The 17047-nt window shown below is 66.6% G+C and overlaps 1 protein-coding gene across 1 annotated transcript in view; it reads right to left on the bottom strand.

The window, feature by feature from the left end:
- Positions 1-17047, bottom strand: part of LAMA5 (laminin subunit alpha 5) — a 48293-nt gene that overhangs the window by 6960 nt on the left and 24286 nt on the right. The window contains exons 13-57 of the mRNA XM_028133532.2: positions 16834-16971; positions 16614-16748; positions 16389-16523; positions 16161-16298; positions 15628-15680; positions 15312-15417; positions 15126-15178; positions 14927-15032; positions 14414-14513; positions 14121-14277; positions 13853-13991; positions 13502-13644; positions 13325-13431; positions 13082-13235; positions 12542-12702; positions 12360-12468; positions 10405-10502; positions 10112-10313; positions 9900-10026; positions 9215-9354; positions 8828-8943; positions 8531-8742; positions 7982-8186; positions 7631-7775; positions 7284-7424; positions 6986-7147; positions 6724-6825; positions 6548-6631; positions 5643-5873; positions 5226-5339; positions 4945-5072; positions 4706-4786; positions 4394-4608; positions 3915-4015; positions 3533-3713; positions 3279-3428; positions 2798-2949; positions 2621-2731; positions 2386-2497; positions 1686-1850; positions 1366-1562; positions 1050-1166; positions 757-911; positions 380-521; positions 194-296 (exon numbers count right to left, since the gene is read on the bottom strand). Coding sequence (XP_027989333.2) covers positions 194-296; positions 380-521; positions 757-911; positions 1050-1166; positions 1366-1562; positions 1686-1850; positions 2386-2497; positions 2621-2731; positions 2798-2949; positions 3279-3428; positions 3533-3713; positions 3915-4015; positions 4394-4608; positions 4706-4786; positions 4945-5072; positions 5226-5339; positions 5643-5873; positions 6548-6631; positions 6724-6825; positions 6986-7147; positions 7284-7424; positions 7631-7775; positions 7982-8186; positions 8531-8742; positions 8828-8943; positions 9215-9354; positions 9900-10026; positions 10112-10313; positions 10405-10502; positions 12360-12468; positions 12542-12702; positions 13082-13235; positions 13325-13431; positions 13502-13644; positions 13853-13991; positions 14121-14277; positions 14414-14513; positions 14927-15032; positions 15126-15178; positions 15312-15417; positions 15628-15680; positions 16161-16298; positions 16389-16523; positions 16614-16748; positions 16834-16971 — 6123 coding nt within the window. The remainder of the gene's footprint in view (positions 1-193; positions 297-379; positions 522-756; positions 912-1049; positions 1167-1365; positions 1563-1685; positions 1851-2385; positions 2498-2620; positions 2732-2797; positions 2950-3278; positions 3429-3532; positions 3714-3914; positions 4016-4393; positions 4609-4705; positions 4787-4944; positions 5073-5225; positions 5340-5642; positions 5874-6547; positions 6632-6723; positions 6826-6985; positions 7148-7283; positions 7425-7630; positions 7776-7981; positions 8187-8530; positions 8743-8827; positions 8944-9214; positions 9355-9899; positions 10027-10111; positions 10314-10404; positions 10503-12359; positions 12469-12541; positions 12703-13081; positions 13236-13324; positions 13432-13501; positions 13645-13852; positions 13992-14120; positions 14278-14413; positions 14514-14926; positions 15033-15125; positions 15179-15311; positions 15418-15627; positions 15681-16160; positions 16299-16388; positions 16524-16613; positions 16749-16833; positions 16972-17047) is intronic.

Genomic DNA, 17047 nt, shown 5'->3' with positions numbered 1-17047 from the left:
AACGTCTGCCATGCACACAGCCTCCAGCCAGGGCAACAGGCTGGTCCCGTGCCCTCGGCCCTCCACAGCCCCAGGGTGGACACACCGAGCCAGTGGGAGCAGGGTCCCCACCAGGGGCAGCTGCCACGGTAACAATGCACAAACCCACACACGTGCCCAGAAGCTGAGGGTCCCTGCAGAGCCTAGCACTCACCGCGGCCCAGCCTCTGCTGCTCCCTGAGAACAGCCTGCTCCAGGGCACTGCTGTTGGCCCGCAGCTCCCGGGCTCGGGGCGCCAGGCCCTGCTGTACCGCCATCTGCAGACATGGGGACAGGACACACTTCACACCCACGCAGTGGGAGCAGCGGGGCAGGGGCAGGGGCAGGGGCAAGGCCTCACCGCCCACGTGTGGCCTGCCTGCTGCAGTGCCTGGCCGGCTGCACCCTCGGCGGCCTGCACAGCCCGCAGAATGCTGCTGTAGGCGTTGGCAGCCTCGATGGCCCGCTGGATGAACCGGTCCTGGTTGACTCCACGGATGATGCTGTGGAGGGAGGGGCGAGGGTTCGAGGGGGTGTAGCAGGGGCCCAGATATCCTCAGGCCAGCACATGGGCCTTCACCGTCAGCTGCTGGCCAGCCTGCCTGAGGGGCCTGGCCTCCTGTGAGGACAGTGACTTCTCCCTCTAGGACCCGCCGGACCAACTGTGCCCCTTGAGGCCTTGATTCCCCTGGCAGGGACCGGACTGTGTCCCTAGGGCACCCTCGTTGGGCCCCGCACCTGGAGAGGTTGTGTGCCAGCTGGTCCAGCTGCCACGCGTGGGCCTCAGCAGCCTCCACCAGATCCACCTTGCCGCTTGCAGGGGAGAAGGCGCGTATCTTCTCCAGCAATGGTGTCCAGGCCCCGTCGAGGCTGGCAGCCAGGCGCTCATACTCCTGGGGGCAGAGGGGCTTGGTGGGACCCTTGTCCCCACCCCCTACTCGCTACCCTGATCTGGGACCCCAGGGGTCACACTCCGCATGCAAACTCGTCCAACCCCGCCTGGGGTACAGCCCGGGAGGGGCAGGGCTCACCTCCTTGGCCCGGTCCATGCCGTGCAGAAGCTCAGAGACCCGGGCCAGGGTATCGCTGGCAGCCTGCAGAGTGTCCCTCAGAGTGGCATTGTCACGGGACAGCTCCTGCTTCCAGTGCTGGAGGGGAGGAGGAGGGAAGAGGAGGCAATAGGAACACAGAAGCATGATGGGGCGAGGGGGTGGGTAAGGGGTGAGGGGAGAAGGGGGTGAAGGAGGGTGATTGGGAGAGGTGGAGCTTCAGGGTAGGGAGGGTAAAAGGAGGAAGGGGAGAGGAAGGGAGGGGAGAAAAAGGGGGAGAGGGAGGGAGGTTCCGCACCAGGGCCTCCTCCAGGCGCTCCTGGTTGCGGCTGTTGAGTTCCTCGGCCTCCCGCGTGGTGCCCACTGCCCGGTTCAGGGCTTCTCGCAGGTCCATGAGGCCAGCCTCATGCTGGGCCAGCTGGTCACGCGTGCGGGCAGCCAGCGCCTGGTTCCCCTCCCAGCGGCTGGTCAGCTGCTCCTGCACGCGGGCCAGCACTGGCAGAGACCCAATACGGGGATGGTCACTTGGGCAGTGACCACTCCATACTGACCTCAGTCCTGGACTCCTGGCCGAGTCCTCGCCCCTCCCCACCTCTGCCCTGCGGGCTGACCACTTACGTCTCTGGGCCTCATCCAGCTCGGCCTCAGCCACTGCCCGCGGGGCCCCCAGGTCACGGGCCCGCATTTCCCCAAGCAGTCGGTCCACCTTGGCCAGTGTCTGACGCAGCTGCTCCCCGGATGGGGCTGAGGCATTGCCCGGGGACAGGTGGTCTGTCATGAGCTCTGAGGGTTCGAGGAGGGGCCATCAAGCCCGGGGCAGACCTCGGCCCACTGGCTTCCAGGCCGAGGCCCTGCCCCAGCATCACCAGCACATCCCAGGAAGCTCCCTGCCAGCCCGGCCCTCTGGCCCACAGCCCCACAGCCGCGTCCCTCTGCTCAGCCGCTCCCTTGGCCACTCCTGCTCCGGCCCAGCGCTCAGCTGGATCTGCACTTCTCCTGGACGCCTGGGCTGGACCAGGGCCTCTGGTCTCTTCTGGCGGCGCGACGGTGCTCACCATCGAGTGTCCCGAGAGGCAGGGTGTCTGGGAGGGATGCTCGGGCCCTTCTGCAGTGTCCACCGCCCTCTCGCTCTGGCCACACCCACCACTGCCCCCACCTCCCGACCGCCCTGCTGTTCCCTGGGTGAGTACCATCTCCCCATTGAAGCATCTGAACCCTGCCGGCTCTCAAGGTCGAGCCACCTGGAGGCAGCCCCTGCTCTGAGCCTTGAGCATCATTCAGCTCTCCAGCTGCCCCGCCCGCCTGGGCCAGCCCCTACCGCTCAGGGTTCGGTCCAGGTCCAGGATGGCCTCCAGCAGTGTCTGCGCCCGGCCCAGTGTGGCCTCTGTGCTGTCCAGCAGCTGTCCAGCCCTCCCTCGGGCCCCTGTGGCCTGTGGACACAGTACCCCATCAGCCCAGGGGCCTGGGGAGTGGCCTTGGGCCTGAGCTGAGGGTTGGGAGTGACAATGGAGGGTTTGGGGCTCAGGGAGAGGGCCTCGGGGCTCGGGTCCTGCCTGGCTGTCCATCCGCTGGGTGTCCTGCCCGAGACTCTTGCTCTGTCTCTCCAGTGCCTCCAGCTGCTGTGTGGCCTCATGGCGGGGGCCTGCGGGGCTCCGGAGCTGGCCCTGGGGGGGAGGGACAGTGAGGGCCTGCCACCTGGGACGGGCAGGCCAGGGGCCACAGCTCAGTACCTGCAGGTCCGCGATGGAGGCGTCCAGCCTGTGCAGCTGGGCCCAGGCCAGGGAGCTGGTGTTGATGCCTCGCAGCTGCTCCCGGATGGCGGGGAGGAGGGTGCCGGCCCGCTCCAGGTCGTCCAGGAGCAGGACCACGCAGTGGTCACACACTGCGGGCGGGCGGGCAGGTCAGTGCAGGGTGTGGGGCGGCCATGGGCAGGGAGGTGTCGGGGTCCACATGGTGGGGATGGGTCAGCCAGGGGCCATGGAGTTGGCATGGGGGCACTGAGCTGGGCTGAGGGCCGGAGGTCTCACTGGGAGGGGGTCCGGGGTCAATGTAAGGACAGGTGTGGGGTCCCTTGGAGAACTGAGAGGGAAATTTGAGGCCACAGGACTCCTCTGCAAGTTGAAGTTAGTGCTGGGGTCACCAGAGCAGTGCCAAGCTGGGGTGAGATGGGTGTGGTCAGATGGGTGGAGGGGAGAGCGGGGACGGACGCACCTTCGCAGTGCACGCCGCCGCTCCCAGGACCGCCGGGCACCGGCACCTGGTGCTGGTGGCTACAGGTGTCACAGCGCTCCCCGCTGAGCCCCGGGGGACACGTGCAGCGGCCCGTGTGCACGTCACAATGGCCCTCCTGGCACTGGCAGCCTGGAGCGGGGGCAGGGTAGGATGGGGCGTGTGGCTGGCAGAGGGCCCTGGGGACTCACCACCCTGAGGTGCCCACCCCACGGTGCCCTGCCCCTTGCACTCACGCCGGCAGCCCTGCTCGGGGAGCCCCCAGTGGCCGGGAGCACACTCTCGGCACTGGAGCCCCCCGGCCCCTGGCATGCAGTGGCACTGTCCAGTCTGGGGGTGGCACTCAGAGCCCCTGGAGGCTGGTCCACAGGCGCACGGGTGGCAACCCCCGCAGCCCTCGAAGCCGAAGTGTCCTTCCTGCAGGCACAGGTGTGGTCACAGCTCTGCCCAGCCCTCCAGACCCGGCTTCCTCCACTCCTTCAACCATAAGTTTCTACCCCGCAGCCCCAGGTCCCCTCCTGACCCGAGGCCCCGCCCCTCCAGTCCCGAGGCCCCGCCCCTCCAGTCCCGAGGCCCCGCCCTTGTACAACAAGGCTCGCCCCTCCCAGGCAGCCCTACCTGACAGCGGTCACAGCGAGGTCCTGTCACACCTGCCTTGCACAGGCAGTACCCGCTGTGGGGGTCACAGGCCTCTGTCCCACACGGGGAGCAGTCGCACCCTGCAGAAGGTGGGCTGTGAAGTAGTCCTCCCCTCCCCGAGCTCCCCCCCCCCCAGGCTTAGTGAGCTCCTGCTGCCTCCGTCTCCTGCCCCCATGGGAACCCCAGGCCCTCACTTTGTACCACCTCCTCCACCCCTGCTCCAGGCCATCCCATCCCACTCTGCCCTCCCCCCGCGGTCCAGGCTCAGCCAGGCCTGGCAGGAGCCTCACGGGATGCCTCAGCAGAGGCTGCCCCAAAGCCGCCCTGGGTCTTATGGGGAGGACTGGCTGGGTCCACCCTCTTCCTGCTGGGCCCAGCATGGGACAGCCTGCTCCCAGGGGATACCCAGCGTCCCTCCCCCCACCCCCAGCACTGAACCACCCTCCCCTGGGGCCTACGAGTGCAGTTGCCCGGCAGCAGGGCGTTGCCATAGAAGCCAGGGGCGCAGGTCTCGCAGTGGGGCCCGGTGGTGTGGCGCAGGCAGCTGTGGCAGGCGCCCGTCAGGGGGTCACAGTCCTTAAAGATCATGTTGGGGTCCCCGTTGCCACTGCAGTTGCAGGGCTGGCATGAGCTGCCCAGCACCAGCGGGTTCCCGAAGAAGCCAGGGGCGCACCTGGGATGAGGGCGGGGTCAGAGCGGTGTGGCTGCGCTTGAGGCCCGTCCCCCACCCCCAGCCCAGCTTGCCCTCCAGCCGCTCCTGCCAGGCTCACCGCTCACAGGAGGCTCCTACGTAGCCGGGTTTGCAGAGGCACTGGGTGCGGCCCCCTGGAAAGACGCAGCCCACCGCGAAGCTACAGAAACGAAGGCGGTTGTCACGCACGCACCTGCACACCTGCGCGAGCACCTGTGTATCCAGACCGGGCCAGCCTCTGGGAGCCAGGGGCCCTGCCTCATGGACCCCCACAGCTGCCCGGACCTCCCGGAAGTCCGTGCTGACTCGCCAGCTTACTTGTTGGAAGGCACCGAAACCGGGCAGGGGCAGCTGACGCAGGGGGCTGCGGGGTCCTCTGTCCCGGTGCGCACGAAGCCAGCCTGGCAGCGCTCACAGTGGTCGCCCTCGGTGTGGTGCTGGCAGTCCTGGGGCGGAGGGACAGGTCAGCGCTGACAGTGAAGGCCCCAGTTCCCACCCCAACCCTGCTGGGGGCCCTGCCCAGGGCGCCTCCTCAGACCTGTGTCCGTAACTACCGACCCACAGGTCCCTCGTGGCTCCCTCCGCCGAGTCCCACTCACCGTGCAGGTGCCCGAGCCTGGGATGCAGAGGTCTGAGTGGCCGTGGCACTGACAGGGGATGCAGCGACCCAAAAAGAGACCTTTGACGTCCCGGTAGTAACCAGGGGCACACTCCTGGGGGAGCATCGGTGGTCAGGGAAGGAGGCAGGGCAGGGGCCGCGCTCACGGTCAGATTCAGACCAGCGGTGGACAGGGCAGTGGGTGGTCAAGGGCTGGCAGGGACACGGCTGACAGATTAGCAGACAGATGAGCAAGCGGCTGGCTCAGCCTGTGGTGGGAAGGTTGGGGTGCTTGGAGGGTGGAGAGGAGGGTGGGTGACACCAATGGGGATGGAAGGCAAGAGTGGACACTGGGGGGGGGGGAACAGATGTGCATGGGTGGGGCAGACTGACGGTGCCTGCCCCCTCCCCACCTCACCTGGCATGAGTCCCCGAGGTAATTGGCAGGGCACATGCACAACTCCACATTGCTGGCCAGAGGCCCCCTGCCCATCTTGCTGGCCACCTCCAGTGCCACCCTGCGCAGGGAGACGGCCCTGGAGAACTTGGAGAAGAGGGCGCGGATCTGCAGCTGCTGCAGGCCGGCCAGCACCATCATGAGCTCCTCGCGGGACACGGCGCTGTGGGTCTCCGTGTGCCGAAAGTTACCCTGCAGGGCCACCACAGGTGCTCAGTGGGGCAGACCAGGAGCATAGAACAGACCCTCCCATCGGGTGGGTCTCAGGTCATGTGGGGCAGGAGGGGGTTACACTCGAAGCTGGAACAACCCATCCTGGGGGGAGGCAGCGCCTGGGTCCCTACCTCGCCATGCACAAAAGCCAGCTCTGGTATGTTAGATTTTGAACATACCAAGATAGTTTAAGCTTTTAGGAGAAAACTTATGTGCGTACTTTCTGATCTCAGAGAGACAAATACTTTCTTAAGGGAGACACAATACTAACTGCAAATGAGAAATTCATAAACTTGAGCACATAACACGTAAGAACTGTTCTTCAGAAGACATCTTAGAGAAAGACAGGCGAGCCGGCAACTGGGCGGCAACAGCCATGTCTCCAAAGTCAGGAGCGACTCAGAACTCCTCGAAAAAGATAAAGACAACAGGTGGAGAGGGAACTGGGCAAAGACACACACAGGAGGACCCAGCTGGGAGCAGGGAGTGGAAGCCAGCATGGGCTGGGAGCGTTGCCCACGGGCAACCTCAAAAGCGAGCGTGGGGTGAGCCCTGTCCTGCTCCTGGACCATTTCCCAACATGAGTGGGCACCACAGTCCTGGCCCCTTTTGGCCTTTTCTGGGCCACGTGGGTGCCAGCCAGCTCCACTCACCTCCACCAGCTGCAGCTGCCCCTGGTGCACGTGCCCGGGCTCCGGGTGCCCCGGCTCCAGGAACATGATGCTCATCTGGTTGCCCTGGGGAGGCGGGCAAGTGCGTGGTCAGGGCTGCCCACTGTCCTGGCTCGGCTGTGCCCACCTGCCCACCCGCCACGCCGCCCGGCAGCCACCTGCAGCAGCACGTCCGGCCGGCTCTCTGTGGGGAGGAACACGTCTCCCCGCTGGCTCTCCGAGTGCAGCTCATAGCGGAGGGTCCCCCCGTAGGATGACACCTGGAGATGGGACAGAGGAATGTGACCCGGCCAGACCCTCTCCATAGACCCAGCGTCTCCGCAGAGGTCTTGAGCAACGCTGGGCTGGGCCTGTGGGCTCATGGAGCCCCCACGCCTCCCAGGACACGGCACCCCCCTGAGGCCCGATGTGCCCACTCACCCGGTCCCCCAGATAGGAGGGCGGCGCCTGCCAGTACAGCTCGGGGACGGTCTCGGGGAGGTGCTGCAGGTCCGCGTGGAGCAGCCCTGCCTCCACCCGCAGCTCGTGGGGCACCACTTGCCGGTCACTGCTCAGCAGCACCCAGCCCTCCATGTCCATGAACTGTGGGCACACGGGCAGGACGCTCGGTGAGCACCCCCACGTTATAGGGCCCACCCCCGACTGCAGAACCCGCCGGTGGGGGAGCAGCGTGTGCCCTCCCGGAAGCGGGGAGCCTCCCGCGGCCCTGCCCACGCACCTCCTGGCGGGTGTGGACGGAGCTCCTGCAGCGCTCCGTGGCACCGAAGCAGAAGCAGCGGGTGCAGCCTTTGGGGTTGGCAGCGTCCAGGGAGAAGGTTCCCAGGCGGCACTGGTCACATCTGGGGCCCTGAACGTTCTCCTGGGGCAGGAGGCCAGGGCAAGGCAGTTGGCCAGCTACGTGCCGGCCCTCAACCGCCTCGGCTCACCGTCAACCCCTTGCCAATGGGCCACCCTCCCAAAAGCTTCCGGGGAGCCCTCCCCCCCCCCGAGGCTGCCCTGCCGTGGATGAGCAGGACGAGGGGTGGGCAGGGCGCAGGCCCTGGCCCCCGGCCTCCCGTCCCTCACCTTGCAGTGACACTGGCCCGTGAGGGGGTCACACACGCTCGGCGCGGAGCCAGCCTGGTGGCAGTCGCAGGGGCGGCAGCTGGGGTAGCCGTAGAAGCCAGGGGCACAGGTGTCGCAGCGGCGCCCAGCCACGTGGGGTCTGCACCTGCCGGAGGGGTGCAGAGGCGGACTGGGCCTCCCCTCTACCAGGACCCGCACGCTGTAGCGAGAGGAGGCAGGCGGTCCCCCGCCCCCCAGAACTGAAGGAGAGGGCGCTGCGACCGAGGAGGGAGTGTGGGCTCAGGACCTCTGGACCCAGAAATGCTACCCTGCGCCCCAGGACCGCCTCGCGTTGCGGGCCGCCCGGCTCACTTGCACTGGCCGCTGTCCTTGTCGCAGGTGGGGTCCCCCAGCTCCTGCACGCCGGGCCTCGAGCAGTTGCACTCCTCGCAGCCAACCAGCGGGTGGCAGCCGAAGGTCCGGGGCTGGCAGGTGACACAGCCGGGCGGGACGGTGCGCGGTGGGCAGAGGCAGTGGCCTGTGAGCTCGTCACACAGGCGCCCCTCACAGTCGCAGGCTGCGGGGAGCGTGCACAGCTGGTGGCCCCTCTGCCCCTCGCAGAGGCCCCAGACTGCAGCCCTCCCCACCTCCCGGCCCTGCTCCACCCAGCTCTGGGCCCTGGCCTCAGGCGGCTGCTCTGATGTGGGGTCAGCCACCTGGGATCGCCGCCCTAGAACCTTCTGGACAACCCTGCAAAGCCTGGGCCGGATGCTGCCTGAGGTCCCACAAGACAGGAGGTGGCTGGACTGGTCTGCCAGGCTCTAGAATGTTCTCCTGACCAATGTCCACATTTCCTGGTGGGAAGCTCCTCTGAGATTGGGCACCACCCCCGCTGGCGAACCCGTGGACGGAAGTACTCACGCCTGCAGCTGGGGAAGCCCCAGTAGCCGGTGGCGCAGCGGGAGCAGTCTCGGCCGATGACGTGAGGGCGGCAGGGACACTGGCCCCCATAGGGCTCACAGGTGGGGCTGGTGGCACCGGCCTCATGGCAGCCACAGGGCCGAGCCCCGTTGTTGTAGAAGAGGGAGAGAGAGGTGGCCGCATCTCGGCAGAACTGGGATGAGCTGGTGGGGCTGGGGTGAGGGGCAGGTGGTGAGGCCATCTCCCTGCCCGGAACCCCTGCCCTGCCCCCCCCGCCCCGCCCCGAGCCCAGCCCACCTGATGTGGTAGCCGTGGGTGGCACACTGGCTGATGAAGTCATAGGACTTGTCCAGGGGCTCCTCCTGGAGGTAGCTGGAGCTGTAGGCGTCCTCGGGGACCACCAGCACGTACTCCTAGGGCACCGGGGTCTGGTCACCTCCGAGGGCCCAGCAGAGGGCCCGGGTCAGGGGAGAGTGCCAGAGCCGCCCGCCGGAGCTCATCCCGGGGTCTCCGCACTGGCCGAGGCCTGGCCAGGCAGCTGAGACGGTGGGGGCATCACCCCCAGCCCTGGGCCCCCACGCTGGCCGAATGACTGGGGTGGTGTGACGAGTGTGAGGCTGGGTGTAGGAGCGAGGTGTGCGCAGGTTCAGGACGTCTCCATCGGGGCCCCCGCCTCAGACTCACCACCCAGAGCCAGCGGCCCTCGGGCACACGCAGGGTCACCGTGAGCTCGCTGTCGGTCACGTCCAAAATGGCCTGGCCCTCACATACCACCAGGCTGCGGCAGCCATAGCCATGTGGGCAGAAGGTGGCGTTGGCATGCCCTGGAGGGGCAAGAAAAGGCAGGTCATCCCCCAACACTCACCGAACCCCGGGCCCCAGGCCTCCTCCAGGCAGGGCTGTCCTGCAGTCACCAGGGAGGGACTAGGCCCTCACACTACTCGGACCAGCCATGGCCCCTGCGCTTGGCTGAGCGGGAACAAAATGGGCAAACACATAGAACACGTGTCATCAACAAGTGTCCCGTAGCAAACCCTCGATGGCCTGTGGGTGACGGGTGACCCCTAACTCCTAAAACAGACGTGAGGAGCAGGGACAGGAGGGGTTGGGAGGTGGGCCCGCCGGCACCGGACACTGGGTCGGCCCGAGGGCATCTCGTTTGAGAACTGACGACAGGAGGGGTGTGCGGACCTGTCACTCACAGCCAGGTGACAGGCATCGTGCCATGGGCCACGGGAGCCACACGCCATCTGTGCACATTGTGTGCTGACCACACGGGGCTGTGCGGACGAGGGAGCCCTGCCGGGCGCCTGGTCGGGAGTCTGCCCCGCCCCGCCCCGCCCCCGCCCACCCTGCCAGATGCGCTCACCCTGCCAGATGCGGCCCCCGTTCACGAGGACCTCCACGGCGAAGGCGGGGTGGGCGGGCTGGTAGCCGTGCAGCAGGAAGGCGTAGCGGCCCAGGGCAGGCACGTGGGCGGTGAAGACCACCGTCCCCTGCAGGGACAGGCTCCGCGAGTGGGCGGGTGTGTGGACACTGGGGTTCCCCCGCACATCCCGCCTCACCCACACCCGTCCTCACCTGGGGGTGTCGCAGCAAGGTGGGCTCGGCATCGGGGTCCACGGCGGTGGGGGGCCGTGGCTGGGGTCCAGACGGGGGCGCGCCCGGCGTGAGCTCCTGCGAGCGGGTCAGTGGGAGGCCGGGCGGCAAGGGCAGCACCAGGCAGTCCCTGAGGATGGTGGGCTGGGGCGGCTTCGGGAAGCGGGAGGGCAGGCAGGAGGCACTGGGAGGGGCATGGGGCTGAGTGCCGGCCTGGCCAGTGTGCCCACAGGCCGCTCAGCCCCTCCTGCCACTCAGCCCCTCCCACCCCATACCTGCTGGGGCTGAAGGCCCCATGGCTGCTCACGCAGCGGACCCGGGGCTCCACAAACTCCAGACTGAACGTCTCCATGGGAACCAGGGTGATGCTGTGCTGTGGGCAGAGGGCCAGGCGTGGGCGTGGGCACGCAGGTGGAGTCTGTCCACACTGGTGTCCAACCTGAGTCCTGCTCTTTTTAAATATATTTTATTGACTTTTTACAGAGAGGAAGGGAGAGAGATAGAGAGTTAGAAACATCGATGAGAGAGAAACATTGATCAGCTGCCTCCTGCACATCCCCCTACTGGGGATGTGCCCGCAACCAAGGTACATGCCCTTGACCGGAATCGAACCTGGGACCCTTGAGTCCACAGGCCGACGCTCTATCCACTGAGCCACACCGGTCAGGGCCCGAGTCCTGCTCTTGACACCAAGTCCCTGCCTGCTATGCCATCTCCTCCTCTGCACAACCTCAGCCCTTGAGTGCAGTTTCTGGGGCCTGCGGCACCTCCTAGTTGTCCCCAAGGGCGGTCCTCCCTGCCACCCACCCCACTGCCATCTGCAGGTTGACGGCCTGCCCCCCCCAACTCCCGGGATGGGTTCACAGCGGGCATTCCTGCCTGTGCCGTCCACTGCGATTGGAAGTGCAAGACAAATGTGACCGCGCAGACCCGTCGCAGCAGTGGCAGGAACGCTGCGTGACCACGGCAACGCACACATCGGTGGCCCCGGGCCAGCAGAAGGGCGCCCTGTGATTTGTGACGGAAAGCCCCTGAACAGAGGAAGGGTGCTGCCCGTCTCGGGGGTGGCTGCCCTGGGTGCTCTCCCGTGCGCATGGAAAGCTGGACACACCCTAGTCCACGACCACCCGCTGGGAAACAACGGGGTCCCAGCGGACAGCCCAGGAGCCGCCGCACTGTCCCGTTGTTAGCAGCACGCAGAACACACGGCTCCACGCAGTGGGACCAGCAGCCCCGCCCCGGCCACAGGGCTGCCCTGTCCGCGGCCAGGCTCTCGTTGGTACCGGATGCTTTTATAAAAACGGTGCGTCTATCGCTCCGAGAACTTCCTAAAGGCCGAGGCCCTAGGGAAGTGGCTGCAACAGACCGTACGATACTTCGCAGAAGGCAAACGCCATCGCTTCTGGTCTTGTGTTGAATAAACCCTGACGCTTGGTTCTGGGCTCCAAAGAGTGATGGAGATTGCAGTGTTCTGTGATTACGGCCTAATCACAGCGACTTGATCAGCCCTGTGAGGCTGAGGCAGAAGAAATTGCCACCCTGCTGCTGACTGCTAAGCTTCAGGACCCCCGTCACAGACGCTTCCCAACCCCAGGGCGGGGCCCTGTTCACACGGGGATCTGCTTTGGTAAATTATACCAAAAATGGACTTTTATGAAGACCACCATTTCTTTCCTACTCCGATGCACCATACTTCCTGAGGTGGCCATGTGTTACTAGTAAGGGAATGGACATGTTGTGCCCACAGGAAGGACCCTGCAGGTGGAAGGTGCTGGAAGAACAGACAGGCACGAGCTACCGGTGGCACTGGTGACGGGGACCTGGGCTCGTTACCTTCTCCTACTTTTTTTGATGTTGTTAATCCTCACCTGAGGGTAATTTTTCCATTGATTTTTAGAGAGAGTGGAATGGAGGGAGGGAGGAGGAGGAGGAGGAGAGAGAGAGAGAGAGAGAGAGAAAGAGAGAGAGAGCAACATGGATGTGAGAGAGACACATTGATTGGTTGCTTCCTGCATGTGCCCAACCGGGGCTGGGGATTGAACCTGCAACCCAAGTACATGCCCTTGACCAGCAATCAAACCCGAGGCCCTTGGGTGTGCAGGCTGACGCTCTAACCACTGAGCACACTGGCCAGGGCTCTTTTCTCTACCCTTTATGTGGGTTTAAGCTCTCCTGAAAGACCTGCCGCCATGGGGTCCTGGGCCACGCAGGTGAGGTGTCAGGGCCTTACCAGGAGGAAGTGCGCCTGCTGGGCCGTGAGCCGGACGCTGGCCTCTGTGTCTAGGTGGAAGGCCACCAGGTGGTGCTGCTCGTCCAGAGCGGTGCCCCGGCAGAGGGTGCTGGGAGTGGGGAGGGGCAGTCAGCAGGTGAGCAGCCCTGGGGCCCCAATCCCCCCACCTCCGCCCTGAGTACCTGTACAGGCAGGGGAGCAGAGTGAGCGCCCCCTGCTGGGGGAGATGCTGGGGAGTGTGCACCACCACACCCACCTCCTGGTGGGCCTCTGCATTGGCGTACTCCGCCACCAGGGCATAGCGGCCTGGCCTGGGTACCGCCACCTGCAGCTGGACGTCCACCTGGGGGGACAGGGCAATCAGAGGCCTGCCCAGCCCCCACCTGGAGAACAGGACCCCCCAGGCTCCCTGGGACACGCCCTTCTACGCCTGCTGCCTGGGGCCCTCCCCCCAGAACACCGCAGTCCCTCGGCCTCCCCGGCCCCTGGCCTCCCCTCTGCTGAGCACAGAGCCCAGAGGTCGAGCCTGAGCCTTGAGCCTGAACCACCCGCCACGCCCTCACATGAGCCAGAGGGCTGGGGCTCAGACAGAGGAGGCCCTGAGGGTGTCCCGCACCTGTGTCCTCTCACTGCAACATGGACCCCGTCTCCCAGGCCAAGGGTACCCTTCCCCGCAGGTCTTGGCCCCGCCTGCCACCCCCCGGGGTCCCAGGGACACGCACGTCATTGCCCTGGCAGACGACCAGCAGTGGGTGCGAGGGGCTGAGCCGCTCCCGGGGGCAGGGCCGGGGGAGGCTGTTGTCTCGCAGACACAGGGCCTCGAGCCCAGGAGCCGAGGGGAAGCCATCCAGGGGCAGGTGGGTGTAGAGCAGGCAGCTGTGTGGGGGACAGTCTTCGGTCAGCACGGGGCCAGAGGCCGGCGTGCAGTGACGGTCAGGCCCCACCCCTCGCCAGGCCGGCCTCACTTCTCCCCGGAACGCTGGGCGGCGGGCCGGAACGTGCAGGCCTCGGTCGCCCGCAGCTGCAGCAGGGCCGCCTCGTAGTAGGCGCTGGGCAGCAGTGCCACGTAGTCCTGCGGGGGGGGGGGGAGTCAGTGTGCGGCCCCCCCACTCCGCCCCCCCATCCTCTCAGCCCCGCCTCACCAGGAGCACCCCTTCAGCCTCCACGAGCAGGGCCCAGGTGCCAGGGTTCAACACGAAGGGCTCCCCAAAGCCTCTCTGGGGCACGGTGACGAAGGTGGGCTCCGTGCTGGGCGGGAAGGCCACAGGCTGGCTCTGCTCCGTGCCTGGGGTGGGGACGGGCAGGAAGAATGGACACAACCCGCGACAGGCACCCCAGGCCACACGCCCCAGGGCCAGCAGGGCAGGCGGCTTCCCCTCCTGTGCATGGGCCCAAGTCAGGGCTGGGGCTGGGGGGTGGAGGTGTGAGTGGATGCAGGGGTTTGGGACAAGGTGGGAGGGGGAGGGCGTGGGGGTGGCCCCCGATGCACTCACAGTTGGCACAGGAGGCTAACTTGCCCTCCTCCTGCACAGAGACCCGCCCGCTCACACTCAAGGGCCCACGGTTGACATATCGGAATACGAGCCAGAAGAGGTCAGGGGAGGTCACGTTCAGCCTGGCCACAATCCTGGGCTGGGGGGACATGGTAGATCGGGGTCACCCCTCCCTGGCCACTCAGAGCTGGGTCCTGTGGCCTCAGAGGCCTGCCCACCCCACTGGGCACTTTAAGCTGCGCCCTGGGGAAGGGCGGCCCACACCCACCTGGACGGGCGCCATTTGGGCGTAGCCCCTCCAACTGAAGTTCTCAAACTCGAGGGGGTTGAAGCCAAAGCGCACAGCGTGGCCCTCGGGCGTGGCCGCCTCCTCCAGCTCCAGGCGCAGGTGGTGCAGGTCAGGGAGGTAGTGGTCCGGGGCCGGCCTGGCCACAACACGGGTGTCAGAGCAGCCTGCCGGCTGTTGGGTGGGGCAGGCTCTGGTCCGGCACAGCCCCCCGGGTCCCCAGGGACAAACCCAGAGGACCAGCTATCTCCCACCGATGGGAATGGGGTACCCACTCGCTGCAGGTGGGGCCATGCGTGTTGGGGCGGCACCGGCAGGCGCCTGTCCTCGGTTCACAGCCCTGGCCCAGCGCACCGCCAACATCGCACCGGCAGCCTGTACGGGAGGGAGGGGTGAGGTCAGTGCTGCCGGGCCCTCACCCGCCTCAGTGCTCCTCCCACAGCCTGCTCAGGGGACAGGCCTGGGGCTCCGTCCACCTTGTCAGGACCAACGGGCTGAGAAGCCAACCGGGACTCGGCACAGGGAGGTTCTGAGTGCAGGCCCAGGAGGGAGGGGGCGAGGAGTGATCGGTGACGTCTGTCGGGTGCAGGATTGGAGGGAAGGGGCCAGAGGGCAGAGCCCTCTCCCAGCCCAGCTCGGGCCTGGCCAGGCATCAGGAGCAGCTCAGTGAGTCCCAGTCCAGCATCAGGGCCCCCCATGCCCAGACCCCACCCGGCTCCTGACTCCTCTGTCCCCCCAGGCCCCAGCCCCCCAGACGTGGTCCGAGGGCCCAGGAGGAGGGCACTCACTGCGGCAGCCGAAGTAGCCGGCCTGGCCCAGCCCAAAGAAGCCGTCCTTGCACACTGCACAGGTCTGGCCGCACACGTGGGGCTTGCAGAAGCACTGGCCATTGCCCTGGGGGGCGAGGGCGAAGGTGGGACTAGGCAGGGAAGGGTGTCCCAGTGCACCTGCCTCTAGAGCCCCCAGCACCTTGGCCCTCAGACTCACCAGCTGGCACTCGGCAGCTCCACCCAGTGTGCCCCTGGGGTCGCAGCTGCAGCCTGGGGGAGGGGAAGAGCAGGCCTGACAGTGTGGGAGGGAGCAGGAGGGCCTGGACTCTGTGAGGCCAACCCTCACCTCCCTGTCCCTCCAGGGTTCTCCCCCAACCCCCGCATCCACTCTGCGCAGACTCACGGGTGCAGCCCTCAGGGTTGCTGGAACTCAGCCCCCAGAACCCAGGTTTACAGCGATCACAGCTTGGCCCCTCCACGTGTGTCCGGCATGTACACAGGGCCTGTGCCTGGGAGAGGTTGAGACTGAGGGTGAGAGTGGGCCCCTCCTCCTATCTACAAACTCTCAGCCCTGGAGCCCTGGCCCTGCACCATCTCTGGCACCCCCCAAGTGGGGGCGGAGGACCCGCCAGGGGAACAAATGAGCCATGAGATTTCCCAAGTGACCAATTCGCGGGGGAAGCATCGGTCTCAGCCCCATCAAGGGCTGAGTGGCTCACCTCAGGAAGGACACGATCAGCGGGGGCCAGGCCAGCAGGGTGGCAGGAGCCGGCTGTGGAGACACCGCTCGGTCATTCCTTAGTCATTGACCCTAACGGCAAAGAATTCCCCAGGCCTGGCCAGGCCCCACAGCTCCCACACGTGTAAACAGGCATGAAGATGTGCACTTCCATGTTCTGGTCCCCACACCACAGGGGCATGTGCCTTTCCCCGCCCCAGCACATGATTATGAACAGGCAACCAGGGCATTCAGCACATGAGCACACATGTGAACACACATGTGCACACACACAGCATATGGACACAAACACAACACACGAACACACATCCAGGAACAAACACACGGAGATGTGCATGGACACTAATGAGGATCGTGGATACACACCCACAGCATACGAACCTCACATGAACGCATGCGAGAACAACCACATGGACACATGCACGGGCACAGAGCACACAGACAGTGGCGGGAACGTCCAGCACATGATGTGTGCAGTGTGTGAGCCCGACTCGCACATGGCACCAGCCTCACCTTCACAGTAGGGGAAGTTGTAGGTGCCGGGCACACACGTGTCACACCGCAGCCCTGTCACTCGGGGCCGGCAGTTGCACTGCCCGCTGCGGGGGTCACAGGCCGCATCCAGGGAGCCGTGGGCAGAGCAGTGGCAGGCTGGGGAGGGCGGAGGTGTGGGCTGGGCGTGCAGTGGGACGCCCCCCGAGCCTCCCCCGGCCTCCCCCGGCCTCCTGCAAGGACACTCACGGGCACAGGCGGGGAAGCCGTGGAAACCAGGGCTGCACTCCCGGCAGGTGGTGCCTGCGTAGCCCGGGCGGCAGCGACACGCCCCGCCTACACTGCAGAGCTGATCCAGCGCCCCCTGGGGGTCGCAGTCGCAAGCTGCAAGAGACACAGGGGCAGGCCATGGCACCGGCGGTGGCCCTCCCGCACCCGCCTAAGGGCTCCTGCCCGGCCCGGCCCTCTGCTCACCTCGGCAGTCAGGGTAGCCGTGGTGGCCGGGGCGACAGCGGTCACAGTGAGGGCCATCGAACTCGGGCCGGCACAGGCAGTGGCCAGCCTCGTCGCAGCCCTCGGGCAGGGTCCCCGCGGTACTGCAGCCACACACTGCGGGGCAGAGAGGGCCACAGGGTGCTGAGCGGGGCAGACAAGACCCCAGGCCCACCATGCCCACTGGGGAGGCCTCGCTCACACTGGCAGAGGGGGAAGTGGAAGTAGCCAGGGGCACAGCGGTCACACGTGGCCCCCTGGAAGCCTGCCCGGCACGTGCACTGGCCCGAGTCACGGTCACAGTCCCCGTCCACCGCTCCGGGGCTGGAACACGGGCACGCTGCGGGAGGGGTGGCCACAGTTGGTCCGGGGTCTATGCGGGGATGGGGGTGGGGACGGGAGTGGGGCTGGACTCA

Source organism: Eptesicus fuscus, chromosome 12 (genome assembly GCF_027574615.1).
Source record: "Eptesicus fuscus isolate TK198812 chromosome 12, DD_ASM_mEF_20220401, whole genome shotgun sequence".
In the NCBI taxonomy this organism is placed as follows: Eukaryota; Metazoa; Chordata; class Mammalia; order Chiroptera; family Vespertilionidae; genus Eptesicus; species Eptesicus fuscus.
The sequence above is the reverse complement of the archived record's forward strand: the minus strand, read 5'-3'. Positions and strand labels throughout refer to the sequence as shown.